Source organism: Spermophilus citellus (assembly GCF_964194105.1).
Source record: "Spermophilus citellus genome assembly, chromosome: X".
NCBI lineage: Eukaryota > Metazoa > Chordata > Mammalia > Rodentia > Sciuridae > Spermophilus > Spermophilus citellus.
The window spans coordinates 42680194-42707663 of NC_138190.1; the positions used below are offsets into that span (position 1 = coordinate 42680194).

General features: G+C 46.8%; 2 protein-coding genes across 5 annotated transcripts; both read right to left on the reverse strand.

Annotated features, from left to right (window-relative positions):
- Positions 1-401: 401 nt before the first annotated feature.
- Positions 402-4755, reverse strand: ERAS (ES cell expressed Ras). 2 transcript variants are annotated; one of them, XM_081277945.1, is made up of 2 exons: positions 3929-4755; positions 402-1252 (listed from the first exon to the last, which is right to left on the reverse strand). In XM_081277945.1, exon 2 carries the CDS (start codon positions 1209-1211, stop codon positions 528-530), a length of 684 nt encoding a protein of 227 aa, XP_081134071.1. In that variant the 5' UTR covers positions 1212-1252; positions 3929-4755; the 3' UTR covers positions 402-527. The 2 variants fall into 2 exon arrangements, with proteins under 2 accessions (XP_081134071.1, XP_081134070.1); XM_081277944.1 differs by having other exon boundaries at positions 3583-4755.
- A 525-nt stretch (positions 4756-5280) lies between these two features.
- HDAC6 (histone deacetylase 6) lies at positions 5281-27470 on the reverse strand. Of its 3 annotated transcripts, none has more exons than XM_081276772.1 (29): positions 27242-27470; positions 26759-26881; positions 26537-26665; positions 26318-26406; positions 23689-23773; positions 23559-23599; positions 22760-22856; positions 22520-22617; positions 21302-21406; positions 21113-21181; positions 15546-15672; positions 15377-15442; positions 15223-15282; positions 15059-15148; positions 13523-13629; positions 13368-13435; positions 12950-13115; positions 12732-12860; positions 12371-12539; positions 11955-12088; positions 11297-11365; positions 11000-11192; positions 9397-9546; positions 7282-7456; positions 6729-7144; positions 6458-6577; positions 6177-6323; positions 5956-6084; positions 5281-5705 (listed from the first exon to the last, which is right to left on the reverse strand). In XM_081276772.1, the coding sequence occupies exons 2-29, from the start codon at positions 26849-26851 to the stop codon at positions 5637-5639; spliced, it is 3390 nt and encodes a 1129-aa protein (XP_081132898.1). In that variant the 5' UTR covers positions 26852-26881; positions 27242-27470; the 3' UTR covers positions 5281-5636. The 3 variants fall into 3 exon arrangements, with proteins under 3 accessions (XP_081132898.1, XP_081132897.1, XP_081132899.1); XM_081276771.1 differs by having other exon boundaries at positions 27392-27464; XM_081276773.1 differs by having other exon boundaries at positions 27117-27255.

Genomic DNA, 27470 nt, shown 5'->3' on the forward strand with positions numbered 1-27470 from the left:
CAGGAGCATTTAACCACTGAGCCACATCCCCGGCCCTTTTTTATATTTCATTTAGAGACAGGGTCTCACTGAGTTGCTTAAGTTGCTGAGGCTGGGTTTGAATTGATGATCCTCCTGTCTAAGCCAACCAAGCTGCAGGGATTACAGGCATGCGCCACCATGCCTGGCCTTCCCCAAATTTCTTGAATGAAAGAATTCCCATAATTCAAGTATCATTCTGCCCAGTCTCACTCCCACCCACATAACACTTGGCATGGAGGCAGCTTTGAAACCTGAGAACATTTTAATTTTGCACAAAAATCTCTCAATTTGACATAACATAGCCAACATTAGAAACCCCCGTGTTGCCAAAAAAAAAAAAAAAAAAACAAAACAAAAACCCTCACCAAATGAAAGTTAATTAAAGTGTGTCCATCTATGCCCATTACACCAACAGTGTCCATGATACTAGTTGATAGGGGGTGTCTCATATCAAAGGAATCATCACCCTGGCCTGTGGGAGAAGCCATCTTTCCAGACCTATATCTTCAGGCCACAGAGCAGCCACAGCTACACATGGCCTTCTGGTGCTGGGACTTCTCCTCACATGACACTGCCATGGCCTTCTGGACCCTTTGGATCTCTTGGATGAGCAGGGAAAAGGCTTCCTCCACACCTTGCCGGGTCTTAGCTGAGGTCTCCACGAATGGGGCTCCCCAGCTTTGAGCCAGGGCTATAGCAGCAGCATGAGCATCTCCAGTGGTGGTCACAAGGTCACACTTGTTGCCCACCAGGACTAGGGGCTGGGGGTGGCGAGGACTCCAGGTGGCCCATATCTGCTGCAGCTGGGTCAGAGATGAAGGATCATCGAGAGCAAAGACACCTAGCACACCATCACCAACTGCCAAGCACTGGTCACGCAGGGCCCTGTGAGTTTCCTGCCCTGCAGTGTCTAGCACATTCAGAATATAGCCCCCACGGTCCAGGGCCACCTCCTTCCAGTAGGAATCTTGGATGGTGGGGTCGTGGTCTTCCACAAAGCACTGGTGGGTCATCTGGATGGTCAATGCACTCTTGCCTACGCCACTTGCACCCACCACCACTGCCTTGTACTCAGGCAGTCGTTTGCCAACACCCTTGCGGTGTGACCAAGCCTCTCGACTCTCCTTTGAGCTGGGGTTCCATGTGCCCAGGCCCAGGTCAAAGACATCAGGCTTTGTTGGCAGTTCCATGCCCCAAAACAGGCAGCTCAGGGAAGAGAGAACAGCAGGCTCTGTCAAGTTGGAAGAAAGACAACAGAGGATATGAGGCACTGGGATATCTGGGTGTCACTGAATCAACATTTGGAGTGCCTACTGTGTGCTAATTACTTCCTAATATGCATACATTATTTATGTTGGTCTCCCGCCTTCTTCCTCAGAGAGAACCTCTGTGAAGGAAATATTTTTCCTTTTCTTTTGGGGGTGCTAGGATCAAACTCATGGCTTCACCTAGTACTGGGTTAACTCCTTAGTGCCAAGGCAGAATTTTCCAAATAGCTTTACTGAGGTACAATCTACATCCTGTGACGTTCCCCCAGTTAAAATGTACAGTTCAATGGATTTATCATACTCACAGAATTGTGTGAAGTTTAGAACATTTTTGTTACCCAGAAAAGAATTCCCATACCCATCAACAGTCCCTACCCATTGCTGAGGGAGGACAGGATTTTGTTTATTTGGGGTACCATTGAACCCCACCCCAGGTTAACGCCTGTCAGGCAGTAGTCTGTTCAGAATATCCCCACCCTCAAGGGGTTTATGTTCTAAAAGGGCATTATTATCTAAAAGAGAATAAACCAAATAAATGAGGGAAGTATGTAGCCTACTAACCATTTTCATTAGAATTTTAGTATTATTCTACATTGCTGTCTACAATTTCACACTGTTATCTGACAACAATAAGATAAATAAGTAAAAAGAAAAGTAAAATGTATTTCAGTAGTAGGTGATCACCATGCTGAAGGTACTGGATTAATGTTAAGCATTTTTATTATTATTCAATGTCCCATTGTCTAACTAATGGATTTTCCTGTATGTAAGGCATTGTGAAAAGGCACAGAACAAAACAACACCCAACTCCTGGCCCAGGGAGCATTAGACTCTAGCTGTGCAAGGCAATAAACATGATAAATAAGGAAACTGTCTTGCATATTAGAGGGGGATAGGCACACAGCAGGTGCTCAATTTGTGTTCCTATTAATAGCAAATCACCGTTAACTCATTGAATGAACCTCCACTTCCGGTTTGGGAAGCTCCCTCAAAATGCACCATGATGGCTATTACCATAATTTTCTCTAAAAATCCGGGCAGAGTTTGGGGACAGTTGCTCCACATTTCCCTGGGAGTTTTAGTGGAGTTTGGGATTTGGAGGGCGAGATGGGGGAGGGATGCAGAACGCCGAGAAAATGGTCGCTTGGAAGTGCTTGCCCAGAAAGGGAGGGGGGCAGGATGAGAAAAACAAGCAGAAAATGGAGCTTTGGGGGTTCACACTGGGAAAAGAAAGAGGGAGAAAACCCATGAGGACAGATGGAGGGGAGGGAAGTAAACAGCAGCAATGGGGAGGCTGGAGATGGTGGCAGTACCAGTGCAGGTAGGGAGGAGACGTCGGGTTTTGGTTTACTCTTGAGATGGAACTGACTTGTTTTTTACTTTTTCTTTCTTTCTTTCTTTCTTTCTTTTTTTTTTGGTGCTGGGGATTGACCCCAGGGCCTTGTGCAGGAGAGGCAAGCACTCTATCAACTGAGCTAAATGCCCAATCTGGAACTGACTTTTTTTTTTTTTTAGAAAATTCAGAATTTATTTATGCATAGGGCCTATCTACATCACACCCAAACAAAGATGTATTGTCCACTGAAAACCCCATTTGCCTTCAGTCCCTCCATCTATGACATTCTTGGAAGTTCAAAACAGTCAACAGTCTGGACCTGTGTGAGTGTGTGTGTTATATATACCTATATATATAATAGGTATGTGGTGGAACTGACTTTCTTAAGAGATTTAAAGGCAGGGGATCAGGAAAGGACGTCTCTGTCTCCAAGATTGGGGCCTGAGAAGCTGGAAATCTGGGGGTGCCACGGCCAGCGGTGGGGGAAGTGTGAGAAGAGCTTCTCCCTCTTAGAGATAGCGCTGGTGGCTTCGGTACTGACCCCTAAGTGCGGCACTCAGTAGAGGCAGGGTGAGCCCAGAAGTGCCCACAGTCATCTAGTCTTCGCGACTAGGGGGAGGTCGAGCTTAGGGTCACCCTACCCATCAAATCGATGAGGAAAAGCGAACTCATAGAAGCGAAGGGACAGGAACTGACCCCAGGTCACACAGACCCATGAGAGGTGCTACAGAATGGGTTTTCAGCCTTTGGCTTAAGTAACAGAGCCACTTGCAGTGGGGAATGCCATCGGAGTGTCCCCAAAGGGTCCTTGAGACCCTTGGAGCCACCTGCTTTGAGCTGCTGGGACGCGCCGCCTGGCCTCGCCTTGCCTTGTTACCCTAGGAGGGTGAGCGGAGGGGCTGTGCGTACTGGGTGAGGGAGACTGCTGGGGTACCAGGGCCCCCTTGCAGGACTAACCTGGACAACTCGCCCAACCATGCACTTTCCTTATTTCCTTCCTCCGAGTGAGGCGAGGTGCAAAGCCCTGAGCGGGGACAGATGAGCCTAAAACTTTTTCCTCCCCGCATCTCTATTTTGGGCTCAGCTTGCATGGTGGTGCCCAGGTGCTCCTTTTCGTCCTATGCAGAGAAGAGGTCCTTGCTTTTGCAGCGCCAGAACCGGCGCTGGGTGCCGGGAGCAAGAGGCTCACTCCCCCAGGAAAAAGAACCGCAGACCGGGAAGGGTCCCCTTTAACCCGGCGCTGGAAGACTCCAGCCCAGGCCAGAGTGAGGCTGTGGGTGGGGGGCGCGGACGGCCGGCTCACCTGTGTCCTGGAGAAGCGATGTGCAGGGAAGCTGCGGGCGGATCTGACAGGATGGTCTGGGGGCCAGGCTCCCCGACCCCCAGCAGCGAAGGGGCGGGGGCAGTGGGCATGCGCAGCCGCCCTCTCTCGACCCCCCCTCCCATCCACCCTCAACCCCTGCACCGCCCCCACTGCTGCAGCCACTGCCCGGGTCAAACCTCGGGCACCTGACACCTGGGCGTGAAGGCGGGAGGCCAGGCCTCTCCAGGTCCTCCCCACCCGCCGCCTCCGGCCGGCGGCTGCCACCACCACCACCAAGGGTCCCGCCTCACCTCTCCATGGCCTCGCCTCCGTTTGGGATGAGTCTGTGTGTGCAGGGGAAAGTCAGGGATTGACCCTGAAGGTGGGATTTTGTATTTCTTTGGGGCCAGGTAGTCTGTGAAGTGGCTTTTTGGTAGCTCTGGAGGGGGCTGGGTCCTTCCCCCAAGGGAAAGACTTGTAGGGAAGGGGTTATTCTGTCTGGGTAGAAAGAACCCAATTTGAGATGGATGTGCAAGTTATAAATTTCCTAGACTCCCTTGCAGCTATGGCAATCATAAGACACAGTTCTGACCAATGAGATTTATGGAGGGGTTTTGGGGGTGGCATCCATTAATATTCTTACAAGGGTGTCGGCCCAAACTGCTTGTCCTTGTTCTTTCCTCTTCTTTTTGACTAAGTGGGCCTCTGATGGTCATCTTGGGATCAGATGACCATGAAGAGATGTCTAGAATCCTTGGCTAAAGCAATTCTTACCTTGGGTCAATGGCATACTTTCTGCCAGGGTGCTACACATGACTACCACATCCAGTTAAACACGAACCCATCCCCACACCCACCAATTAGGCCAGTTAAACAGATGGGGAAAACTTGACTTGGTGAAGATACATCCTGAGAGTTATCTTCTCAACTGAAGGCTTGGCTGGGACTGGCTGTGAGGCCTCTCGTGTATTCTACTATTTAACCTCCAGTGGAGCTAGTCAAGTGGGGGAGCACTGGGGATTGAACCCAGGGGCTCTTTACCACTGAGCTACATCCCTAGCCTTTTCTTTGTTTCTCTTTTCTTTTTTGAAACAAACAAGTTGCTTAGGGGTTTGCTAAATTGCTGAGGCTGGCCTTCAACTTGTCATCGTCCTGTCTCAGCCTCCTGAGTCACTGGGATTAAAGTTGTACATCTTCAATTAGATTTCCTGGGGGCAATCAATGGCCAGGGGGTTGACTTGATGAAGACCCACTCCCTCATTACCCACTCCTTCATTACCATTAACCCTGTTGGCTAGGGATGTGGGGTTCTCAACATACTCAAAATTAAAAGGCTTTCTCCATGTTTTGTAATAACTTGCATTTTATTAAATATGCAATCCTGCCATAACTGCCACTTGCCCCCCCTCCAATATTATCCTTGTGATTTCAGCTCTCTCGTGGAGCTGCTGAGCTGCCCCTCTCTCCTGGGGTAGAGTAGTGGTGCCCCTCAAATAGGCAGCAGGCAGGGGCAGGTCCATGACTGATCATCACAGTCCTCTTAAAAGTATTTAGTACATTTAAATAAGCACCCTTGGGCAACTTTCAAAGGATATTCAGGGTATGGCAGAGTAAGAGGCCACCCTCATCCAGGGTAAGGGTTGCAAAGAACTAAGGCTGGTCTGTCTTGGGCCTCAGAAGGGAGAGAAAAGGGAGCACATTCTGGGATTTAGTGTGGGTGGGGCATATTCTCCCCAAACTTATATTGGTGGATGATGTTCTTCACATCTAGGAGAGCCTGAGGAGGAGGCAAGAACAGGGTAGGTGAGAGGAGTGAGGACAGCTCTACCTTAGCCAAGAGGTTGCCCTACTCCAGCCCTCAACCACCCGACCCCTAGACTATCTCATAGTCCCCACATCATACTAAATAATCAGGATGCAGCCTTTGGTAGGATCTGCATTCTCCCTTTACCCAATCACAGAAGAGGATAGGGATGGGCTGGGGGGCAAGTATGTGTCAGGGGTTAAAGGGTCTGCCCAGGACGTACCTGGTGGTGGACATAGGCCTGACAGGGGTAACACCAGGTAGACAAATCAGTGTAGCTGAGGACCAGTGGGTGTCCAGAGGCTTCATGGTGTCGGACCATATGAGCATTGATGTAACGGCTGCAGTAAACCTAAGGTTGGAAAGTGTCAGGTGGGGCTCAGCACTCACATGCAGTTTGCTCCAAGGCCAACCTGCACCCAATTCCCTTCCTCTGGTCCATACCTGATAGCAAGACAGACACACCCAGTTTTCCTCGAGTGTCCCACAGTCCTCACAAGGTTGGGTTACATCCAGGCCTGCTACAGGAATGGGGCATACTGCCACCAAATGGGGACACCAGGACAGTGGTGTCACAGCATAAAATATGGCCTAGGGTGAATGGGTGAAACTGAGTAAGTTGGGGACCTCATCTCCAATTTTATGTTTCTACATCACATGCTCCTGATGGGGAGTCATGAATTGGCAAGAAAAAAGCCACAATCCTAGCCTCTCCCTGAACTTACCTGGTCCATGCCACTAAGATCCCCAGATCCCATTGTGAGCTTTGAGTCACCCACATCCTGACCTCCAGCCGCCTCTCCTAGTAGGCTCTCCTCTTCTGCAGTCTGAGCTTCTAGAGTTTTCTGGACACACAAAAGGAAATAAATTTACTTGAGAGGCCCAATTCTTACCCCTTCTCCCTGGGTTTGGTGACCTTACCTGAGCTTCACTGCCTAGTTCTAAGGTATTCACATTCTCCACCAGCTAATTTAGGGACAACTCTGCTGTGGGTACCTGCATGGGTGAGCCTGCTGGAGTCTTTTTCTCTGTGCGTGAGGTTAGAAGACTTTGGATCGGCTTAGTTCCTCCCATGGCCTCTTCAGCAGTGGTCTGGTCCAGCAAGTCTTCCCCCGTAGTTGCCTTTGAGGTTTCCCCCACAGTTTCTTCTGAGGTGGCCTGGTCCATTGTGGCCTCCCCAGTGGCTGCCTCTGAGGACTGGTCCTGAGTGAGCACCACCTTAGATGTCTCCGATTTAGTCTGGCTCAGAGTGGACTCTTCTGCAGACAATGCTGGGGTAGCTTTCCCCTTGCTTTCTTCTAGAACCTTCCCTTCTGGGGCTGTTATTCCCTTAGCAGATTCAGAATTGGCTGGTTGGGGCACCTTCTTGGTAAAGGACTTAGACTTGTAGGATCCCTCCTTGTCTTCTACCTCTGGAACCATGGAATGAGATCCTTGAGTATGGATTCTGTCCCCTTTCCTGCCTCTATTTCCCTGAGTACCCTCATTATAATTTCCCTGCCCCCTTCTTCCCTGAGTACCCTCATTATAATTCCCCGGCTTCACTCACTCATGACCCTCAAACTGCGCCAGTATTTCTGATGGACTTGGATGGTCTCGGAGATGGAGGCCAGAGCTCCTGACTGTGGAGGCCTTGACAGGGTCAGCAGGGGTGGTGGGTCTCCAAGGAGGGAGTGGGTACAGGCAGCCATGGACTCTGAGATGGATGTCAGGTTGTAGCCACCCTTTGTTAAGGAAAAGGGGAAGGAATGATATAGAGGGAGTTCTTCAGGGGATTTGAATGATTAGATGTCCTGCCTTCCCACTTCCTCTTCCTCTCGACTCCAGGGCCCTGCAAGTCTGGAGTGGAGGGTTGGTACCAGGAATAAATGTGTGATTCACATTTGTAAGATGGGCAGCACTCAGTGAGGTGGTTGTTGCAGGAGGGTAAAACAAAATGCTGTCAAGTGCAAGATAATAATAGTGATAATAGAAATAATGATACTGATAATTGCATCAGTAATAATAATAAATGTCAGTAATAGCTGACATTTATTAGGTGTATGCTGTGTGCCATACCCTATTTTAAATATTTCATGCAGACTAACATACTTAATTCTCACAACCACAGGTGCTCAACATATAGGGACCTGCCTTCATGCCATACAGAAATCTGTCTTCACACTGTCTAGAAACCTCTGGCCTCACACCATATAAACCTCTGACCTGACCTTTATAAGATGCCTGCTGTGAACCCATATAAAAGGACCTGTCCTGATCTATTATAGAAATGACTCGCCTTACTCTCTACAAGATCCCCTATCTTGAATTTTTCTACACTGTACAGGAACTCTAGCCTCTACTCTTTTTACAGATAAGGAAGCTCAGAGTGGTTAGATGACTTGTCTGAGGTCACAACAGCTGAAGAGGTAGTGCTGGGGTTTGAACTTGAGACACCTGACAAAATAGTCCATGTTCTCAACCACTACCCTGCCCTGCCATAAGTAGTCCTGGACATATTGTAAGTGGGACTTTTTACAAGCCAGCTAATTTCTCAGTGGCTTGCTTCCCCATCTGTAAAATAGTGAAAATAATAGCATAAAAGTTTGCTGACATGGGACTGGGGTTGTAACTCAGTGGTCTCTATTTAAAATACAAAGTAGGGCTGGGGATGTGAATCAGTGGTCCAGTGCCCCTGAGTTCAATCCCTGGTACCCCCCCCCCCCAAAAAAAAAAAGTTTGCTGAGAGGATTAATGTCTGAATAATGCCTAACAGTAAAAAACATACAGCAATTATTCAGTTCTTACCATATGCCAGACACTCTTCCATCCACAATTAGCCATCCCCATCTTACAGATAATGAAACTGAGGTATGAAGGCAGAGGCACTGAATCATTTACAAAAGGTCAATTTACTTTGCCCTAGGAACTAGTTAGAAACGGTTCAGATAATGGTAAAAAACAGACCCTGGAGCCAGGATGCTTGGGTTCAAGCCCCATTTGTGCCATTATTAAGTGTGACTACTTCCTCTGTGCCTCAGTTCCCCTGATCTTTTATTTGTGATACTGGGGAATAAATCTGGGGCCTCACATATGCTAGGCAAGTACTGAGATACATCTCTACCCCAGTTAAAAAAAATATTTTGAGACAGGCTCTTGCTAAGTTGCCAAGGCTGGCCTTGAACTTGCAATCCTCCTGCCTTAGCCTCCTGGGTTACTGGGATTACACCCATGCACAACTATACCCAGCTCAGTTCTCTTGATCTTGAGAGAGAAAAATAATGAGGTAAACAGACCATACCTCATAAGGCTGCTTTGTCAAGCAAAGAAAATTAATAATAAATATGAAGTGCTGAGAAGAGAGCTTTGCATATAGTGAGTGCTCAATTAAAGCTGTTAATGGGGGCTGGGGTTGTAGATCAGTGGTAGAGTGCCTGCCTAGCATGTGTGAGACACTGGGTTCGATTCTCAGCACCACATAAAAATAAATCAATAAAGTCCACAATAACTAATAAAATATTTTTAAAAAGCTGTTAATGCTGTTGTTATTGTCATTATTAATGTCTATTGTGTGCCAACAATCCCAGGTGGAGACATTCAAAGATTTTACAAAACTGCCCTGAGTAATGCAGTTGACTCTTCCAAACTGCCCCCACCATGGGAAGAAAGATTGAAAAAGAGTTACCTCTAGGATAAGGACAATGTGGCCACTGGCAAGGCCCATCAGCAGATGGGTGAGGTGGGCATAACCTTCAGGTGACACCTGGCAGCCCCCAAGTGGGTCCCCTCGTGCAGCATCAAAGCCAGCTGAGACCAGCACCAATTCTGGGTTAAACTGAGGCAAGAAGAAAAGAGAGACATGGGCATGAGGGGAAGGGCTTTGATAGGCAGTAACTGATGGAGACAAAGACAAGTGAAGACAGGGAGATGCAAGTCAGAGGAGTGGAGGCTCTGGACCTGGAGACCAGGAAGCCTGGATTTAGAGACCTGAAAAGAAAGAGCATCAGAGGGGAAAATATGAGAAACAGAAACTCAGAACTAGGAAAAAGAGAGACACAGACACCAGAGAAATTCAGGGATATTAAGAATGAATAGAAGGGAACATGAGAGAGTCATGAGACAGATATGAGTTACACAGACATGGAGATTCAGATGTTAAGAGATGGTGTCACGAGAAATGGACAAATAGAGACATGTCCTCACACACATGCACCCCAAAGTCAAACATGGGACACACATGCACATGACACAGGTGCCAAGAGAGGCAAACACACTTATGTCACAGAATATGTGACAGTGCAAGCACCACACACAATCACAAGTCCCACATGGACAAAACTGTACATCTGCACTAGTCGCATACACATACTCAATTTCTCAGAAGGAAGTTATTCACAGCTACCTTTGCAGTCACAATCATACCCATGCTCCCATGCCATCAGCACCTAGTCACAATGTTCACACACATGCAGTTGCACCCACAGGAGGTGGTCACTTGCATACACAGTCATATACATTCACAGGATGGTTCCTGCCACCCATGCACAGTCAGACACACATGTAGATCTAAAGGTGCAGAACCAGGCTTGCAGAGTAGTGTGTACATGCCTGCCCTCAGTCAGACACACACACACACACACCCAGCTCACACACATGGAAGGCAGCCACACCCACAGCACCCCCTAACCAGGGAAACATATACACAAATAGCCAGGGCAGACAGACACAGAGATGGTGGTCCCACATGGCCTCCCACATCCAGAGGTCTCACAAGTCTGTCAAAGACATAGTAGCATCCAGTGACATACAGTATCACATCTATCACACAGAGAAAAGGGGATGACAAGTAACCACCTGTACAGAGTCATATACATATACCCATCCCCCAGCCCTCCACTGCATACACAGTTCCACAGAGCATTAGTCACAGACACCCTCACACCCAGAGGATGGCACTCACGATGGCAGAAAAATAGGACACAGATCTAATCAGGCCACACAGACTACCACTGCACATCCAAAAGATTCTCACACACAGAGCCACCACAAAAGGTCATCCCATGCAAAGCCAAGACAGTTGCTCACAAACATAATGTCACAAAGAGAGGGCAGTCAAGTGAACAGTCAAATACCCAAGGCCATCCCAGCCATCCCTGCCCTAACAACCATCAGTATAGGCACCCATAGGTTGTCTCATGATCAGTCACCAGGCAGTCAGACACACAAAGTGAGGAGGCAAGCACCTGCTGCCACCCTCACAGGTTTGTCACACATATCTTAAGCCTTACCTCATAGGCAATGGGAAGCACCAGCCGATGCCAGGCAGCCAGGTAGTCAGCGTCACCCATGCGGGGCCCATTCCAGGCCACATTGACAGTGAAGCCCTCGCCTGCAGCCCGGCCTATCTGGCTGCTGGCGCCCTCATCCCCCATGGGGAAGAAGGTGCCGTGGTCATAGCGGTGCAGGGACACGTATAGCACACTGCCGGGGATGGGGTTTGGAGGGGGCCATGGCTGGTTAGGGGCCCCAAGCATGGCTCAGTCCCCTTCCTGACCACACCCTTGCCCCTAGCCCCAGCCTCTCACCTGGGATCATCCTCAAATATGTGCTGAGTTCCATTACCATGATGGATGTCCCAGTCCACAATCAGAATCCTAGGGAGGGAATAGCTCCTCAGTAACCTGGGAAACTTGATCCCTGGGAGAAGGTACAGCTAGGTCCCTGGGAGCTGCAGAGAAACTTATTGCTGGGTGGCAGGACCCTGGATCTCTTGGGAAAGTACTGGGCTTCAGGATGAAAGCCCGACTCTGGGTCCAATAAAGGGTTTTCTGTGGGCCTGAGAAAGTGCTTGGGGCTGGGTCCTGGGCTCTTTTGGGGAAAATGCTAGGAACTGAGTTCAGGCCTGAGTGGCTAAGTCTTATGTGTATGATCCTGGGTCTTTTGGAGTAAGCACCGGGGGCCTGGGTCTGGGTTCTGTTGGATTAACTGTTAGGGGTCAGAAAAAATGGGGCAGGACTCTGGTTTATAAGCCATGGGTGCCATGATCTGGGAGTCCTAACAGGGCAGATACTGAGAGGTCACCTCTTGGTCCTTTTCTGGGGAAGTAATGGGCAAGTAGACCCTTGCTTGTTTCTGGGAAAGTTGTGGGGCCTGTGCTGTGGACCTGCTGAGTAAGCACTGGGCTGTGAGAGGGGTCTAGAATTTGCAAGGATCAGGATTTGGAGGTCTTTAGGCTGCCCTTACCGCAGGGCACGTCCACTGATGGCCTGAGCATGACGAGCAGCAACTGCCACAGAATTGAAAAAGCAGAAACCACAGGCAGCATCCTGCTCAGCATGGTGTCCTGGGGGACGCACCACAGCAATGCCATTCAAAACCTGGGAGCAGGAGTGATGAGTTAAGATGGATCCCTGGCTCTCACTCACATTTGTTCTCCCCTTTCTTTTACTCTTCTTTCTCTCTTGCCCCTTCTACCAATTCACCAGCTGCAAGGGATCCCATTCCTGGGACTCCCCTCCCAGTAAGCAGGGAGGCTCCCCACTACCCATTTCCAAGGGCTTTGCTCAACTCCCTCAGGACCTCCTTAAGTGCAGGTGACCCTTTCCATTCTCCTAGGACTTCCTCTCTCCAGCCCAGTACCCATCCTGAAGTGGACATACCTCTCCTGAGAGCACAGCCTCCACCAGGCGACAGACAGCACCCGTGGCAAGCTGTGCACAGGCAAAGGTGCTGGGGCAGATGTAGATGGAGTCAAAGTTGGCACCCTCACGGTGAAGGTCCCGGGTTTTCATCTTCTCCGTGGCCCGGAGACGCTCCACATACTCAGAACTGGAGGCACAGAAAGGAGTCCCCAGGAGATAGTTAAGTGGCTTTGTCCCCTTCCTCGGCCTCACCCTGGAAATGACACTTGGGACTCTCTAGGTCCACAGCAGCTCCATACACCATGGAGGGGAGCTCTAGGCTCTGTCCCCCAGAGCCCATCCAGAACCCTATAGCCCACTCACACCACACGGGCCAGACCTGTGGCAGGTAAGCAGCTCAGTGTCAGTGGCAGGCCGCACTGGCAAAATGAGGCAGCGACTAGCAAGGCCCAGCTCCTCTAGGTGGCACATGATTCTCAAGATGCGCTGGGGTGTCTCAGGGTGGTGGCTAGTGGTAGGGGAAAACCAATGATAGGGGCTTAGTGCCTGGGAGGCAGTGACCCCCTACCCATTTATCCCAGCCCTCTGACTGCATACTTGTCCCATAGGTTACAGTGACTCATCATTCTTTGGTCATAGACCAGCCCGGTACGATCCTGTAGCACTGGCCATGTCAGAATAGGCAGCACAGGCTCCCAGGGTCCCTCATCCTCATTCTCCTCTGTATTTTCCTCCTCCAAGTTGTCCTCCTCCACGGTCTCAGCTACAAAGAAAGGTCATGTTCACCCTAGTCTCCCAATCTGGATTCCCCTTAATACTCTGGAACATAAGTGGTCCAAACATAAAAAGGGGTGGAAGCCTTAAACTTGGGCCTGGTTTAAGAGAGAGGCCCTGACTCTCCCCCACCAAGGTTTCCCAGGAAAGTCAGAGTGGGTGAGTCTGCAATAGAATCTCCCCAACCCCCGACTTCTCATCCCATGTCCAACTTCCAGCAGGCCCACATCCAGCTTCCTACCTGATTTCACAAGGACCTCCCAGAAGGGTTCAAGGGCTTCCAGAGTGCAGGAGAGTGAAGTCTGGGCACTGAGGGCAGGGGACAGGCAAATAGGATGAAATAGCCACAGGTGGACAGGGAGGGGCCCCCTTCCCCTCTCCTTCACCTGGGCTCACCTTGGGCAGGGGGCACCAGGAGATTCCAGCATGGGACAAGGGTCTCCCAGAAGGGTATGGAGTGATGCACTAACTCCCTCAGCCAGGGAGCGGAGGTTGTAGCCACCCTGAGGAGGGGGATGTGAGGGAGCATGAAGAAAGGACCAGATATCACATTCAGGGAAGAATAATGGTAGTAATACCACCCTAAGATACCATCTCACTCCAGTAAGATTGGCAGCCACTATGAAGTCAAACAACAACAAGTGCTGGAGAGGTTGTGGAGAAAAGGGTACACTTGTACATTGCTGGTGGGACTGCAAATTGGTGCGGCCAATTTGGAAAGCAGTTTGGAGATTCCTGGGAAAGATGGGAATGGAACCACCATTTGACCCTGCTATTGCCCTTCTTGGACTATTCCCTGAAGACCTTAAAAGAGCATGCTACAAGGATACTGCCACATCGATGTTCATAGCAGCACAATTCACAATTGCTAGACTGTGGAACCAACCCAGATGCCCCTCAGTAGATGAATGGATAAAAAAAATGTGGCATCTATACACAATGGAGTACTATGCAGCAATAAAAAATGACAAAATCATAGAATTTGCAGGGAAATGGATGGCACTAGAGCAGATTATGCTTAGTGAAGCTAGCCAATCCCTAAAAAACAAATACCAAATGTCTTCTTTGATATAATGAGAGCAACTATGAACAGAGCAGGGAGGAAGAGTAGGAAGAAAAGATTAACATTAAACAGAGACATGAGATGGGAGGGAAAGGGTGAGAAAAGGGAAATTGCATGGAAATGAAGGGAGACCCTCATTGCTATACAAAATTACATACAAGAGGTTGTGAGGGAATGGGAAAATAAACAAGGAGAGAAATGAAATACAGTAGATGGGGTAGAGAGAGAAGTTGGGAGGGGAGGGGAGGGGGGATAGTAGGGGATAGGAAAGGTAGCAGAATACAACAATGACCAATAGGACATTATGTAAAATTGTGGAAGTGTAACCGATGTGACTCTGCAATCTGCATTTGGGGTAAAATTGGGGGTTCATAACCCACTTCAGTCCAATGTATGAAGTATGTTATGTCAAGAGCTTTGTAATGTTGTGAACAACCAATAAAAAAAAAAAAAAAAAAAAAAAAGAAAAAAAAATAATGGTAGTAATAACAATACTAGGGTGCACACTGCATGTCAAACAAGGTAATAACAGAGTGACCGTATTCAATTCACTGGACAATGACATGAAGTGACTGCCATTATCTTTTTGTCTATCTGACCTATAGGAAACAGAGACACAAAGAAATGAAGTGCTCCCTGTAAGGTTGCCCAGTTAGTTAGTGGAAATGCTAGGCCAGGAACTGCTGATGGACTTAAAAACTCTGTTCTTTTATTGTCTTTTATTTTATTTTTTGGTGGTGTTGGGGATGGAACCCAGGGCCTTGAACATGCTAGGCAAGTGCTCTACCACTGATTTATACTCCTAGCCTGAAAACTTTATTCTTAAACCCTCCAGAATCCACAGGTTGAGACAAAGGTGAGTTACTTACCTCTAGAGACAGGATCAGCTTTCCTCCGGCCAAACCCATGAGTAGGTGGGTTAACTGGGCAAACCCTGCTGGAGTAGCAGCCATTTCACCCTGGGGGGATGCAGAGGGTCAGTCTGGCTGTGTAGCTCCTTTGACCACCTCTTGCCCTAGGGAGACTGCCTTACCTTGGGGTCCCCTTGGAGGGCATCAAATCCAGCAGCCACCAGGACCAGCTGAGGCTGGAACTGAGGGGGCAAAAGACTACATGAGGCTATCTGCCTTCATAGGCCATTCCTTCAATGTTGTCGCTCACCCCAACATTTCCCAGACTCCTCGAACCTCAAAGGCAACTGGCAGCAGAATGTGCAGGAAAGCAGCAATGTAGTCAGCATCCCGCATCCCCACCTGCCGACAGAGGCATGATGGGGGTCAGTCAGTCACCTGCCCCAAGATGGTGGAAGAGCAGGCCTTGGCCTCACTTTGGGACACAGGGTGGGTAGACACTGACCTGGTTCCAAGGCACATTGATGGTGTATCCTTGGCCTTGGCCAAAACCTGTGGTGGACCAGTTAGAGGCCTTAAGGTGGGGCCAGAACCGACCCTGCTCATAGCGGTGGATGGAGAAGTAGAGGACACTAAAGGCAGAGGGAAAAAGAGGTGAGGGATTGCCTAACCTGCTTGAGGCTCTGGGTTCCATCCCCAGTACCACAAAAATGTAAGGGAGCTAGAGAAGGTCAATTCCCAGACACTTCCAAACCACAGTTATCACACTTTACTTATCCATTTGTTTTCCTGCTCAACCACTCATTCATTCTCTGCTTCATCAATTTCTCAATTCTTATATCCAATCTTCCATTAATTTAACTTTCCACTCAGTCCCAGTTTATTGAACTTCCCATTTATTAATTCTTTCATTTATTCTCCCATTATCTTGCTTACTCATTCATTTGTCTCCTAGTAGAACCTCTCTATCAGTGAGTATCACTGGCCCCTTGATTCCCACCCAATTTTAGACTCAGGTCTAAGATCCCAAGAGCTGGCTCCTGACCCTGTGGAAGACTCTAGATCATGTCCCCATGACCAAGGTAGGAACAACAGGGCAAACCCTATGACAGTGGAGGCCCACTGGGGTCATGGGCTCTTAGCTGGAGGGAGCCAGTTAAGGCTGAAAACTCCCTCAGGCTAGGCTGGGAAGTCCAGTGATTCCTGTGAATGAAGTGGGAGGCCCAGGAGTGAGAAGGGTATGACATGGTTCTATGTGTGAAGCTGGAGTTGGGGTGCTGACTAGGAATGCCAAAAGTCCAATCCCTTCTCCTCAGTGCCTTACAGGTTAACTCTACTACTTCTTAAGTAAGAAAGTGAGCACACATAGGAGTGAGAGGTACTGAAACAAAAAAATAGATAGGTTCTGACAGAAATTATGACACAGGGGTGGGGTTGTAGCTCAGTGGTAGAGCACTTGCCTAACATGTGAGAGGACTGGGTTCAATTCTCAGCAACACATAAAAAATAAAGTAAAAGTACTGTGTCCATCTATAACTAAAAAAAATATTTTGGTGGTAGTATTGGGTATTTACTCAGAGGAGCTTTACCACTGAGCTACACCTCCAGCCCAGAAGGGGATTTTAAAATACATTCAACCAGCTTCAAGTGGAATGGGAGACTAATAGCACAGGTTTTCCTCTTTGACTTCCTGACATACTAGTCAAAAGATGGTAAAGGAATGTTTGTTTATTTATTTATTTAGGGGATTGAACCCAGGGCCTTGTACATGCTAAGTATATGCTTTACTACTGTGTTATACCCCAAGTCTAGTAAAATAATTTTAAAATAAGTGCCAACCTAGAAAGACAGAATGGGAAAAAGGATGCCATAAAATATGAGACTCTAACAAATCTCTGGAAAGTAGATTTTGAGACTCGGGGGGTCCCAGAGGGCCCTCTCCCATACTGAGTAGGAGCTTTGGGGGGGACCTAAGATGACCTAAATTATCCCTTCTACAAAAAAAAAGGTGCAGACTCAGGCCAATGCACAGAAAATCAATTCTGAATAGCCAAGTCACTGAATGACAAATTTGCCAAACTTGTTTCTTATAACTGCTTGGTTTAAAGTTTACCTGTTTGCCTTGTCTCCATTATAGTATTTTAAGGACTGTACAATTTGTTTCCCTGCTGCTCTAGTTAAGACTGAAAGATGAGGATTTAGGAGATCAAAGGGCATGGATAGCTTTTTTATTCATTTACACATTCTTATAAGAAAGAATGTATTGAAGTGTTCACATTTATATATATAATCAACAATGTATCCCAAAATAACACACTTAAAGCCTGTGATGCACTTTTTTAAAAACATTTTTTTTAGTTGTAGTTGGACACAATACCTGTATTTATTTATTTATTTTATGTGGTGCTGAGGATTGAACCCAGTGCCTCGCATGTGCTAGGCGAGTGCTTTACTGCTGAGCCACAGCCCCTGTGATACACTTTTTATTTATTTATTTATTTATTTTTTGATGCTGGGGAATTGAAACCAGGGCTATGCACATGCTAGGCACACACTGTACCAATGAACTAATGCTCTAGCCTCTCGGATGCATTTAAGACATAAAAAATGTTTAATGATATTCAAGAATTCTTATTAATTTTGCAGGCAAGATAGTGAAATAATGCTTTTTCTTTTCTTTTGCCAGTACTGGGGATGGAACCCAAGCCTTGTGCATGCTAAGCAAGTGGTCTATCATGGAGATACACGCCCTAGTCAGTAATGCTTTAAAAAGCACCCTTAAAAAAAAGCACCCTTATGTTTTAAAGATGTATTCTGGAATTTTTGCAGAAAAAATTATATGATATCTGGTTTTAGCTCCAAAATAAATATGAGGAAGGCAGTGGTACAGACATGAATGAAACAAGATTGACCAATGTGTTGATAAATGTTGAAGCAGTCGATTCAAGAAGACAGTGTGAACAAAATAAAGAACATAGGAGGAAGAAGTTAGTAAGGATAAAAACAAAGAAATTAATGAAGAATTTAAAACACAATAAAACAGTGAGATGATAAAAAAGACAAAAGGTAGATTAGAAAAGATAAGTAAAATAGACTTATCTTTGGCAAGGCTGAAGGAAAAGAGATGCCATCTGGAAGAGGCTCTCTTATTTTTCACATTTGGCAAGATCCTATCTAATGTGTGGGTCCTTTTCCATAGTCCCTAAAGTTGAGACCTGTCAACAGACATTATCTGCCCCCATTCTAGGGAAAATGCTTTTTAGGAAAATAGATCTACACACATCACAGCAGAGTAATCCCATGATGGCCCGTACAACAGTCCTTTAATTTCTGGTATAGATAGCCAAATAAGGATCATATTTGAGGAAAATCACCAGTATGAAAGAGAAGGGCCAAGAAAAAAATAACCTCAGAATGAAGAATAAAATTCAGAACAGAAGAAAATTTAAAGTGTCTAATCAGTACTTTATAAAAACAAGATCAGGAATGAGAAGGCATAGAAATGGAGAGGAAGAAAGTACTTGGGGAGACTAAAAGAATGTCTATATACATAATTCAACAAAAGGACTTGCAGATAAATTTGAGGAAATCGCCTAAGACTGCAAACTGAAAAAGAGACAGAAAACGTAAGTTAAAAAAATAAGACGGGGTGGGTACTTGCCTAAAATGTGGGAGGCAATGGGTTCAATTCTCAGCACTGCATATAAATAAATAAAATAAAGGTCTATCAACAACTAAAAATATATATATTAAAAAAAGTATGACAAAAAAGATCAACCCAGAAACATCTAACATCTAAACTGTAGAAGTCCTAAAAAGGGAGAATAGAGAAAATGCAGTAGAAGAAATTATCAAAGATCTAATTGAAGAAAACTTCCAAGGATTGAAGAAAGACATGAGTCTTTAGATATATAATGTCAACTCACTGCTAAGTAGAATGAAGGAGCCAGGGTGAAACTTCAGAACACAGGGGATAAAGAGAAAAACGGTAAAAGCTTATAGAGCGCAAATTAGATTACTCAGATAAGAATGAAAAGACACCTGTCAGCAACAGTGAATGCTGGGAAAACAATAAAGCAATGTCTACAGAACAAACATCCTAGATCAGACAAAAGGCCACAGGAACTCAGGATGTATGGGGGGCAAAGTGGATTCTAAGCAGCTGGCTAGATAGAAGGCTATTACTTAGTAAGGACTTGTTCATCAATCACTTTCTGTAGGAAGGGTAAGCTGGGTACCCTTCTGTGGGAGGGGTGGGGGGTTTGGCAATGTACACCAGACCTTTTACAATATTGACCTGTCTGACCCAGAAAACCACTATTAGATAGTCATCCTACAAATATACTCAAGAGAAGTATGAAATTATATATTTATAAGAATTCACAGTAGAATTGCCTATTACAAAAACTGGGAAGTATTTTATTTTTTAAGAGAGAGTGAGAGAGGAGAGAGAGAGAATTTTTAATATTTATTTTTTAGTTCTCGGCGGACACAACATCTTTGTTGGTATGTGGTGCTGAGGATCGAACCCCGGCCGCACGTATGCCAGGCGAGCGCGCTACGGCTTGAGCCACATCCCCAGCCCCCTGGGAAGTATTTTAAATACCCAGAATTAAATGATCAGAGGTACAGGCATACAATGGAATACTCTGCAACCCTTACAAAGAATGAGATGCTTTGTGCTGGGGTTGTGGCTCAGTGGTAGAGCACTGGCCTAGCACATGTTAGGCACTGGCTTCAATCCTCAGCACCACATAAAAAAATAAATAAAATAAAGCTATTGTGTCCATCTACAACTAAAAATATTAAAAAAAAAAGAATGAGATTCTTTTAGTTGCACTAACATGGGGGGGGTATCCCTGATATGCTATTACATGAAAACAGCAATTTGCCAAAGAACATGCAATTATCCCATTATGCAGTGTGCTGTTAATAATAATGAGAATTATGAATATTCATAAATCTGTAGGGAAAAGTTAGGATATTACCTAAACTGTGAAAAATATATATTTTTAATTTTGGTGGTATAGGGGACCTAATCCAGGGTCTTACACATGCTAAGTATCTACCCCTGAACCTTTTTATTTTTTTCATTTTGAGACAGAGTCTCAATAAGTTGCTTAGGCTGACCTCAAATTTGGGATCCTTCTGCCTCAATTTCTTGAGTAGCTGGGATATAGGTGTGCCTGGCTGTCAAAAGTTATTTTGGAGGTGATGGGAATGATAGGAAACTCTGCTTTAGACATTTTTTGATATTGAGGATCAAACCCCATAAACACGCAAACATGCTAAGAAAATGCTCTCCCACTGAACTATATCTCCTATTCCATTTAATTTTTTTTTGTGGGGGGTGTGTGTACCAGGGATTGAACTCAGGGGCACTTGGCCACTGAGCCACATCCCCAGCCTATTTTGTATTTTACTTAGAGATAGGGTCCCACTGAGTTGCTTAGTGCTTCACCATTGCTGAGGCTGGCTTTGAACTCATGATCCTCCTGTCTCAGCCTGCTGAGATGCTGGGATTACAAGCATGCACCACGTGCCTGGCCTCCATTTAAATTTTGTGTGTGTGTGTGTGTGTGTGTGTGCGATGCTAGGGATGGAACCCAGGGCTTTGTGCATGCTAGATAAGCACTCCACTACTGAAATATACCCCTAGCTCCAGCTACACCACAGCCCCTGTTTTAGTATTTTTTAGCAAATACTTTGTAGTATTGTTATAATCAGAAAATATTTAAATAGTAATTTGAAGTTCACTCTAGCTCAAGGGTAAATTGATGAACAAAACCTCCAAATATTTGTGAGTCAAATTCTCTCTCTCCCACTTCATTACCGTGTGACTTCTTAACCCATAAGGCTCAATCTCACCAAACTGTTAAATGGGAATTCAACAGTTTCTGCCTCAGAGTGAAGCTAGGAGACAGCAGACACCCAGGGGGCAGCACAGATTCTGGTTCCAGGTGGGCCCAAAGAATGTGAATGTTTCCCCTCCCTCCAAACCCCTCACGATGGGCCTGGAAGTGCATGAGTTGGGGTGGCTGTGAATCTAGCACAATGGAACTTGTGGTGTACCTGGGGTCCTGGTCAAAGGTGAACTGTGTTCCTTGACCATGGTGTACATCCCAATCCACGATAAGGACCCTGTGAGTGTAAAAGAAGGGAGACTCTGTACAAAGGGATCAAGGGGAATCTGGAGGAAGAGCCCAGACCAGGATACCCCACCCCATGCTACTCCCATAACACCTGCCCTCTGCCACTGACCTCTGAATGTGGTGCTTCTTTTGAGCATAGCGGGCAGCCACAGCCACATGGTTGAACATGCAGTATCCATCCATAAGACTGTGCTGGGCATGGTGTCCAGGAGGCCTGAGCAGGACAGGGAAGGTCACAGATTGGAGGTCCTCCTCTGTAGAGATGGACTCTCCCCTGGACCACCAACTTCTCCAGTGTTCATGCTGCAAATCTTCCAGGAACTGAGTAACTGGGTTCCTCAAACCCATACCTGTGCCCCAATCTTCTACTATTTCTCCAATGGAGATTTTAAAATGTTCATTAAAGTTATCTATGCATACATTCTCATAACCAGTCATTCTGCTCCAAGGACCTAGCCCACAACCTACATAAAAAATAGTAAGTTTACAATTGTATCCCATATTTGCTGTGGTATATGCACGAAGAAGCAAATGTTTGGGGAGATCCAAAATGCTCACTGATAGAGGAGTACTTATAGTGAATTTGTACCATGGTATCTACTGAGGTCTACGCTACATATGATAGAGAAAGGTTTCCAGGACATGTAAGTAAAAAATGCACAGTTCAATGGGAGCGTGTCACTGCTGGTGGTAAAAAAAAAAGGTGAGGGAGGACAAAGGCTCCATCTACTGCATCTCATCAATTCTGAGATGACAAAATGTTCCATGATTTTCCATGCCAACAATAGAATAAAAAATGTTCCTGATTAAGTTCTGATATGTCACTGTTAGATGAATGGAGTTCAAGATGTTCCAGATATGAAAAAAAAAATGTGCATCTTAGAATCAATGGAATTTGATGCTTATCCCTTAAATAATATCATCTGTGGGAGGACACAGCAGTCATCAGTTATAAAGACTGCCTCTAGGGCTGGGGATGTGGCTCAAGCGGTAGCGCGCTCGCCTCGCATGCGTGCAGCCCGGGTTCGATCCTCAGCACCACATACCAACAAAGATGTTGTGTCCGCCGAGAACTAAAAAATAAATATTAAAAATTCTCTCTCTCTCTCTCTCCCCCCTCACTCTCTCTTTAAAAAAAAAAAGACTGCCTCTAAGTACAGCAAGTAGTTTGCCTGGGTGACAAAGGTGGGAGAAAGACTTCTTATTGTACCCACTTTGGCACCTGTTGACTTTGGATCACACAAAGATAGTACACAGGCCAAAACATTCTTCATTTGGGGGAAGGACTTTTCAAATATGTAAGATATCAAATGCTGGAAGGTCCTACCTGATAACAGCCATACCATTCCGAATCTCAGCCCCCAGGACGGCATCCACCAGCCTGAGGACAGAGCCTGAGGCCAGGCAGGCACAGGTATATGAATTCTGTAGATAGTGGGTAGACAAAGAGGGAGTGAGAGAGAGAGCAGCCCTATCCATTTAGCTGCTTTCGCCAGGGTGCAGTGGGCATGGGGCCAGGGTATCCCGGGATTATCGGGATTCCTGACCCCACAATTCTCATCCATACCGGATGCAGATAAACTGAGTCATAGGTATCTGCTAGTACACGGAGTTCTCCCTCATTCATGTACTGGGTCGTCTCCATCAGATCAATGTATTCTAGGCTGAGAACATAGATAGGAGATGAGATTCAGGGCTCTATCCTCTGTTCAGCTGAGAATCCTCCATATTACCAGACTTCTGGTCAAATCAGACCTCCCCCAACTGTAAAATCTGGGGGAACAGCCAGGATACAAGGCACATTCCCTGTTTACCCCCTATCCCACCTCATTTCTAGTAATATCCTTTGCTCCCCTGCTCTAGCCACCCCAGAACCTACTTTCAGACTTTGGCCAGACTGTTCCAGCTGTTTGTTCCTCCCTTCCTTGCCCTCTTCTTCATCAGACTCACTCCTTTTCTCTTCTCAGAGCTCAACTCAAATACCCACTCTGCCAAGCTAGCTTTCTTTGAGCCATACCACACCAGGCCTCTTATTTTGGGTTCCTGTAGCCCTCTGGGGGAACCCTCTGCTCACTTTGCCCACATATTCATCATCTGTTGACATAACCAGATAATAATAACAGCAATAGCTCATCATGGGCTGATAATGTGTTAGGCTCCATTCTAAGCACCTAACATACATCAAGCCCTTCTGAGGAACTTATGTTTACTAGCCCATTACAGGTGATGATACTGATTCAGATGGCTCAGGGACTTGTCCAAGGCTGGCCACAGAGTCCATGATATTCTTTCCCAAGGCATTCAGCTTGCCCTGGATGGTCCAGGGACGCCTCCTCCCCAGCCCTACCAGGATCCCAAGCTTTCACCTGTGAACCAGCATCAGTTCCTCCTTTTCTGCAAACCGGGCCTGAGGAGACATGAGGAATAAAGAGCTAAGGCACAGGCTGTGCCCAGGTCCTGTCAGCTCCCTGCCCTCCATCCAATTGGGGGACTTACCTGAAAGGACACACAGCGATCCAGAAGGCCCTCCTGAATCAACTGCTCCTTAATGGCGTGGAGCCGCTCAGGGCCTTCTGGGAAACTGGGGACAGAGATGCGGTTATACACACACACAGAAATGGGAACACCGAGGAGCACCACGTCGGCTTTTGCCACATCTTTGCATTTACCTTTCCATAGCTGTTACCACAGTGGCATCTGCCCTGTTTCCTGTCACTCTCCAGAGTCAGATGCTCTCCACTACCATAATCTCCAGCCTGGGCTCTCACATTATCACCTCACTGGCCTCCCTGCTTTGGTCTTCACTACCTAAACAGTCCTTGTAATCCTAGCAGTTTAGGAGACTGAGGCAGGAGGATGGAGAGTTCAAAACCAGCCTTAGCAACTTAGTAAAGCCATAAGCAACTCAGCAAGACCCTGTCTCTTAGACAAATATAAAAAAGGGCTAGAGATGTGGCTCAATAGTTAAGTACTCCTAGGTTCAATTCCCAGAACCAAACACAAAACAAAACAAAAACCTAATCAGAGTTAGGTACAGTGTGCCTGTATTTACAGTGAGTCAAGAGGCTGAGGCAGGAGGCTTGCAAGTTTGAGGCCAGCCTCAGCAACTTAGCGAGATCCTGTCTCAAAAACTAAAAAATGGCCAGGGGTATAGCTCAGCAGTAGAATACTCCTGGGTTCAATCCTCAATACCACAATAAATAAATACATAAATTCTAATCAGATTATGTCTACCAACTACTCAAAGTCCTTTCATGGCTCCCATCCTATTCCCAGTAAAAGCCCTAATCTTCCCCATCCATGCCCAAAAGGCTCTAAACAAGCAGCCCATCATCACCTTTGAGTTCATCTCCCACCCACCAACCCCTCCCTCATTTTGCTTCACTTGCACTGGTCTCCTTGGTTCTCAAATGAACTATGTACCCTTCAGCCAGCCTCTGGGACTTGATCTAGCTGTCCTCCTGCCTAGAACACTGTTCTCCCAGATGGCTTCCAGGGCTCATTCCCTCATTCCCTTATGGTCCCCAGTGAAATCTCAGTGAGGCATTCCTTGACTATCCTATTTAAAATGGAAGCATCCCCTCTACTGTACTTTCTACTGCCAAGATACAAGACATATTCCCTGTTTATCCCCTAGCCCACCTCATTTCTAGTAATATCCTTTGCTCCCCTGCTCTAGCCACCCCAGATCCTACTTTCAGACTTTGGCCAGACTGTTCCAGCTGTCTGTCCCTCCCTTCCTTGCCCTCTTCTTCATCCAGCCTTAGTGCTTTTTCACAGTACAGTTCTCTCCAATACACGATACCATTCACATCTTGTTTGTCTTTCCCCTCCCCAGAAGGCAGGGGGTCTTTGTTTTCTTTACTGCAGTACTTCTAACTCCTCAACAGATGGTAAATATGTATTCCATAGTTGAGGTCTTTTGTTGTCAAGAGTTAGTCTAAGGTCAGGACAGGGGAGGCAGCTATTCAACTGGTAAACACAGGAGTATAATAATTAACAATTGGCAGGGGCTAGGAAAATATCTAAGATCAGGTGTGGGAGGGAGTAGTGACCAGGTAAAGCCCTCTCTGAGATTCTCATTGAAATGTAAAAGTTGGAAAAGGAATTGGCCAAGGGTAAAGACCCAAGGCAAGAGGGTGCCTGGCCTGTTAGAAAAACAGCAAGGGGACTGATGTATGTGAACTGATGTGAAGTGAAGTGAAGTGAAGCAAAGCGAATGAGGGGGAGGATTGGCCAATGAGGTCACAAAGGTAATGTGAAGCTAGATCACGCGGAACCTTAAGAAGCCAGGATGAGGAATTCAGACTTTACCTTGAGAATAATGTTCTGCCCTTGAAGTTTTTGTTTTGTTTTGGTAACAGGGATTGAATACAGGGGTGCTTAACCACTGAGCCTCATCTCCAGCCCTTTTTGGTATTTTATTTTGAGATAGGGTCTCACTAAGTTCTTAGGACCTTGCCAAGAGGCTGGCTTTGAACTCTGGATCCTCCTGCCTCAACCTCCTGAGCCATTGGGATTACAGGCGAGTGCCACAGCATGCACATAGCCCTTGGAGTATTTTAAGAAAGGGAATCACCTCATACATATTTTTAGGTTGTTATGTGGAGGCTGGAAGCAGGGATCTAGTGTAGATAAGTCACAGATATTGAGTATATTTTGAATACAGAAATTACTTTGTAGAGTGGATGAGAGGTATAATCCTATTTCAGCATGAATATCCCTTCCTTGGGGAAGCCTCTTGGGAACCCTTGGATGCTAGTCCAATGTCCTCTATTAAATACTCCTGAATCTTCTAGGCTTATTACATCATTAACACCGCCTACTTTCACCAGCTGTTTTAACTGATCTGCCCTCCTATTCATTCGTCAGCTCCCTGACAAGGAACCCTATCTATCTTCTTTGGCACATTTATATCACCAACTCTTGCAACATTGTAGACACTCAATAGATGTATGTTGGTTAAATGAGAAGAATCCTTTCAAGAACAAGCCCCACCCTCTTAAATTATCTGCTTCTAGTCTCCAGGCTGGTGTAAACAAGGATTCATTCTTGCTAAGGGGGCGGGGGTCCAAAGTGTGTGTGATTGTGTAGTTTGGGGACAGTCTGGAGGACCCAGCCTCACCTGTCATCCCAGAGGCAGTGGAATTCATTGAGCTGCTCATCAAACACCAAGCCAGTGCCAACCTGTGCCTTGGACTGCAGGTTTAAATCCTGCAGGAAAAAAAGAGACACAGATCCATTCAAGGCCTGAATCAGAGGGAACATCCCGTACAGTCCAAGGTGGAGAATCTCAGGGTTTTGATTGTCACACAAGGCCAAATCAGAGCCAGGCCCCTCTCACCAGTCCTTGAAGCCCCACGACTAGGTCTTCTTCGGTTGCTTGGCTGAGCTTCTTCATTTTGCCTTTCTTCTTTACCTCCGCTAGATTTGGGCTTGAGCGAGGTACGGTACCCTTCTTAACACTCCGCTTCTGATAATAAGAGAGAACGGTCAGAGTTCAGATTCTGGGGTTTTGGCTGGCTTACTCTCCCTCCCCCTCATCAGGGCAGGTCTGGGGCCTCACCGAGGTGACGCTGGAGTCCTGAAGGGGCGACTGCGGGCTGTGCCTGCTCCTTCTCTGCCTGGTTGTATTGGAATCCTGCCCGGTGGAGGTCATTGTTGGGGAGCTTTGTCCTCTGACACAGTTCTGGAGGGCCAGAAATGGCTTCGAGGGGGTTGGAGTCCCTAAGGACCCCGCAACCCAGCTCTTTTCCGGGCCCCGCCCCCTATACTAGACTCCATCCCTTACACTATCCCATTCCCCAGTGCCTTCTAAACCGGCCTTTCTGAAGGCCCTTTCCGTCCACTGAGGTGTCCATTCCATCTGGTCCCGCCCGTTCCACTGGACAGCACCTCTTTCACGATTCCTTCTTCGGTCTTACCTTTTCACTGAGCAATTAACCCCCAGGCTTAGTCCGTTCTGGGGCCTGCACTTTTCCAGCCAATCACCGCCCCTTCCATTCTACCAAGCCTCATTCCCAGGCCCTTTCATTCCTCTAAGACTCACCCAGTCTCTAAAACCGCATCCCTTCTTCACAAACCAGTCCTTTCCGGCCTGTCTCCCGGGAAATCGCCCACCCTTTCACACAGTCAGACCCAGGCCTGGCCTCGACTCCACCCTTAACGATTCATTTAACTCCTCCCCTTATCGGGGTACCTTCCTCTCCATCAGATCCCGCCCCTATAGCGTTTCAACAAGCCCCGCTCCTCCGAGGACTGTCCCTTTCCTTTCACCC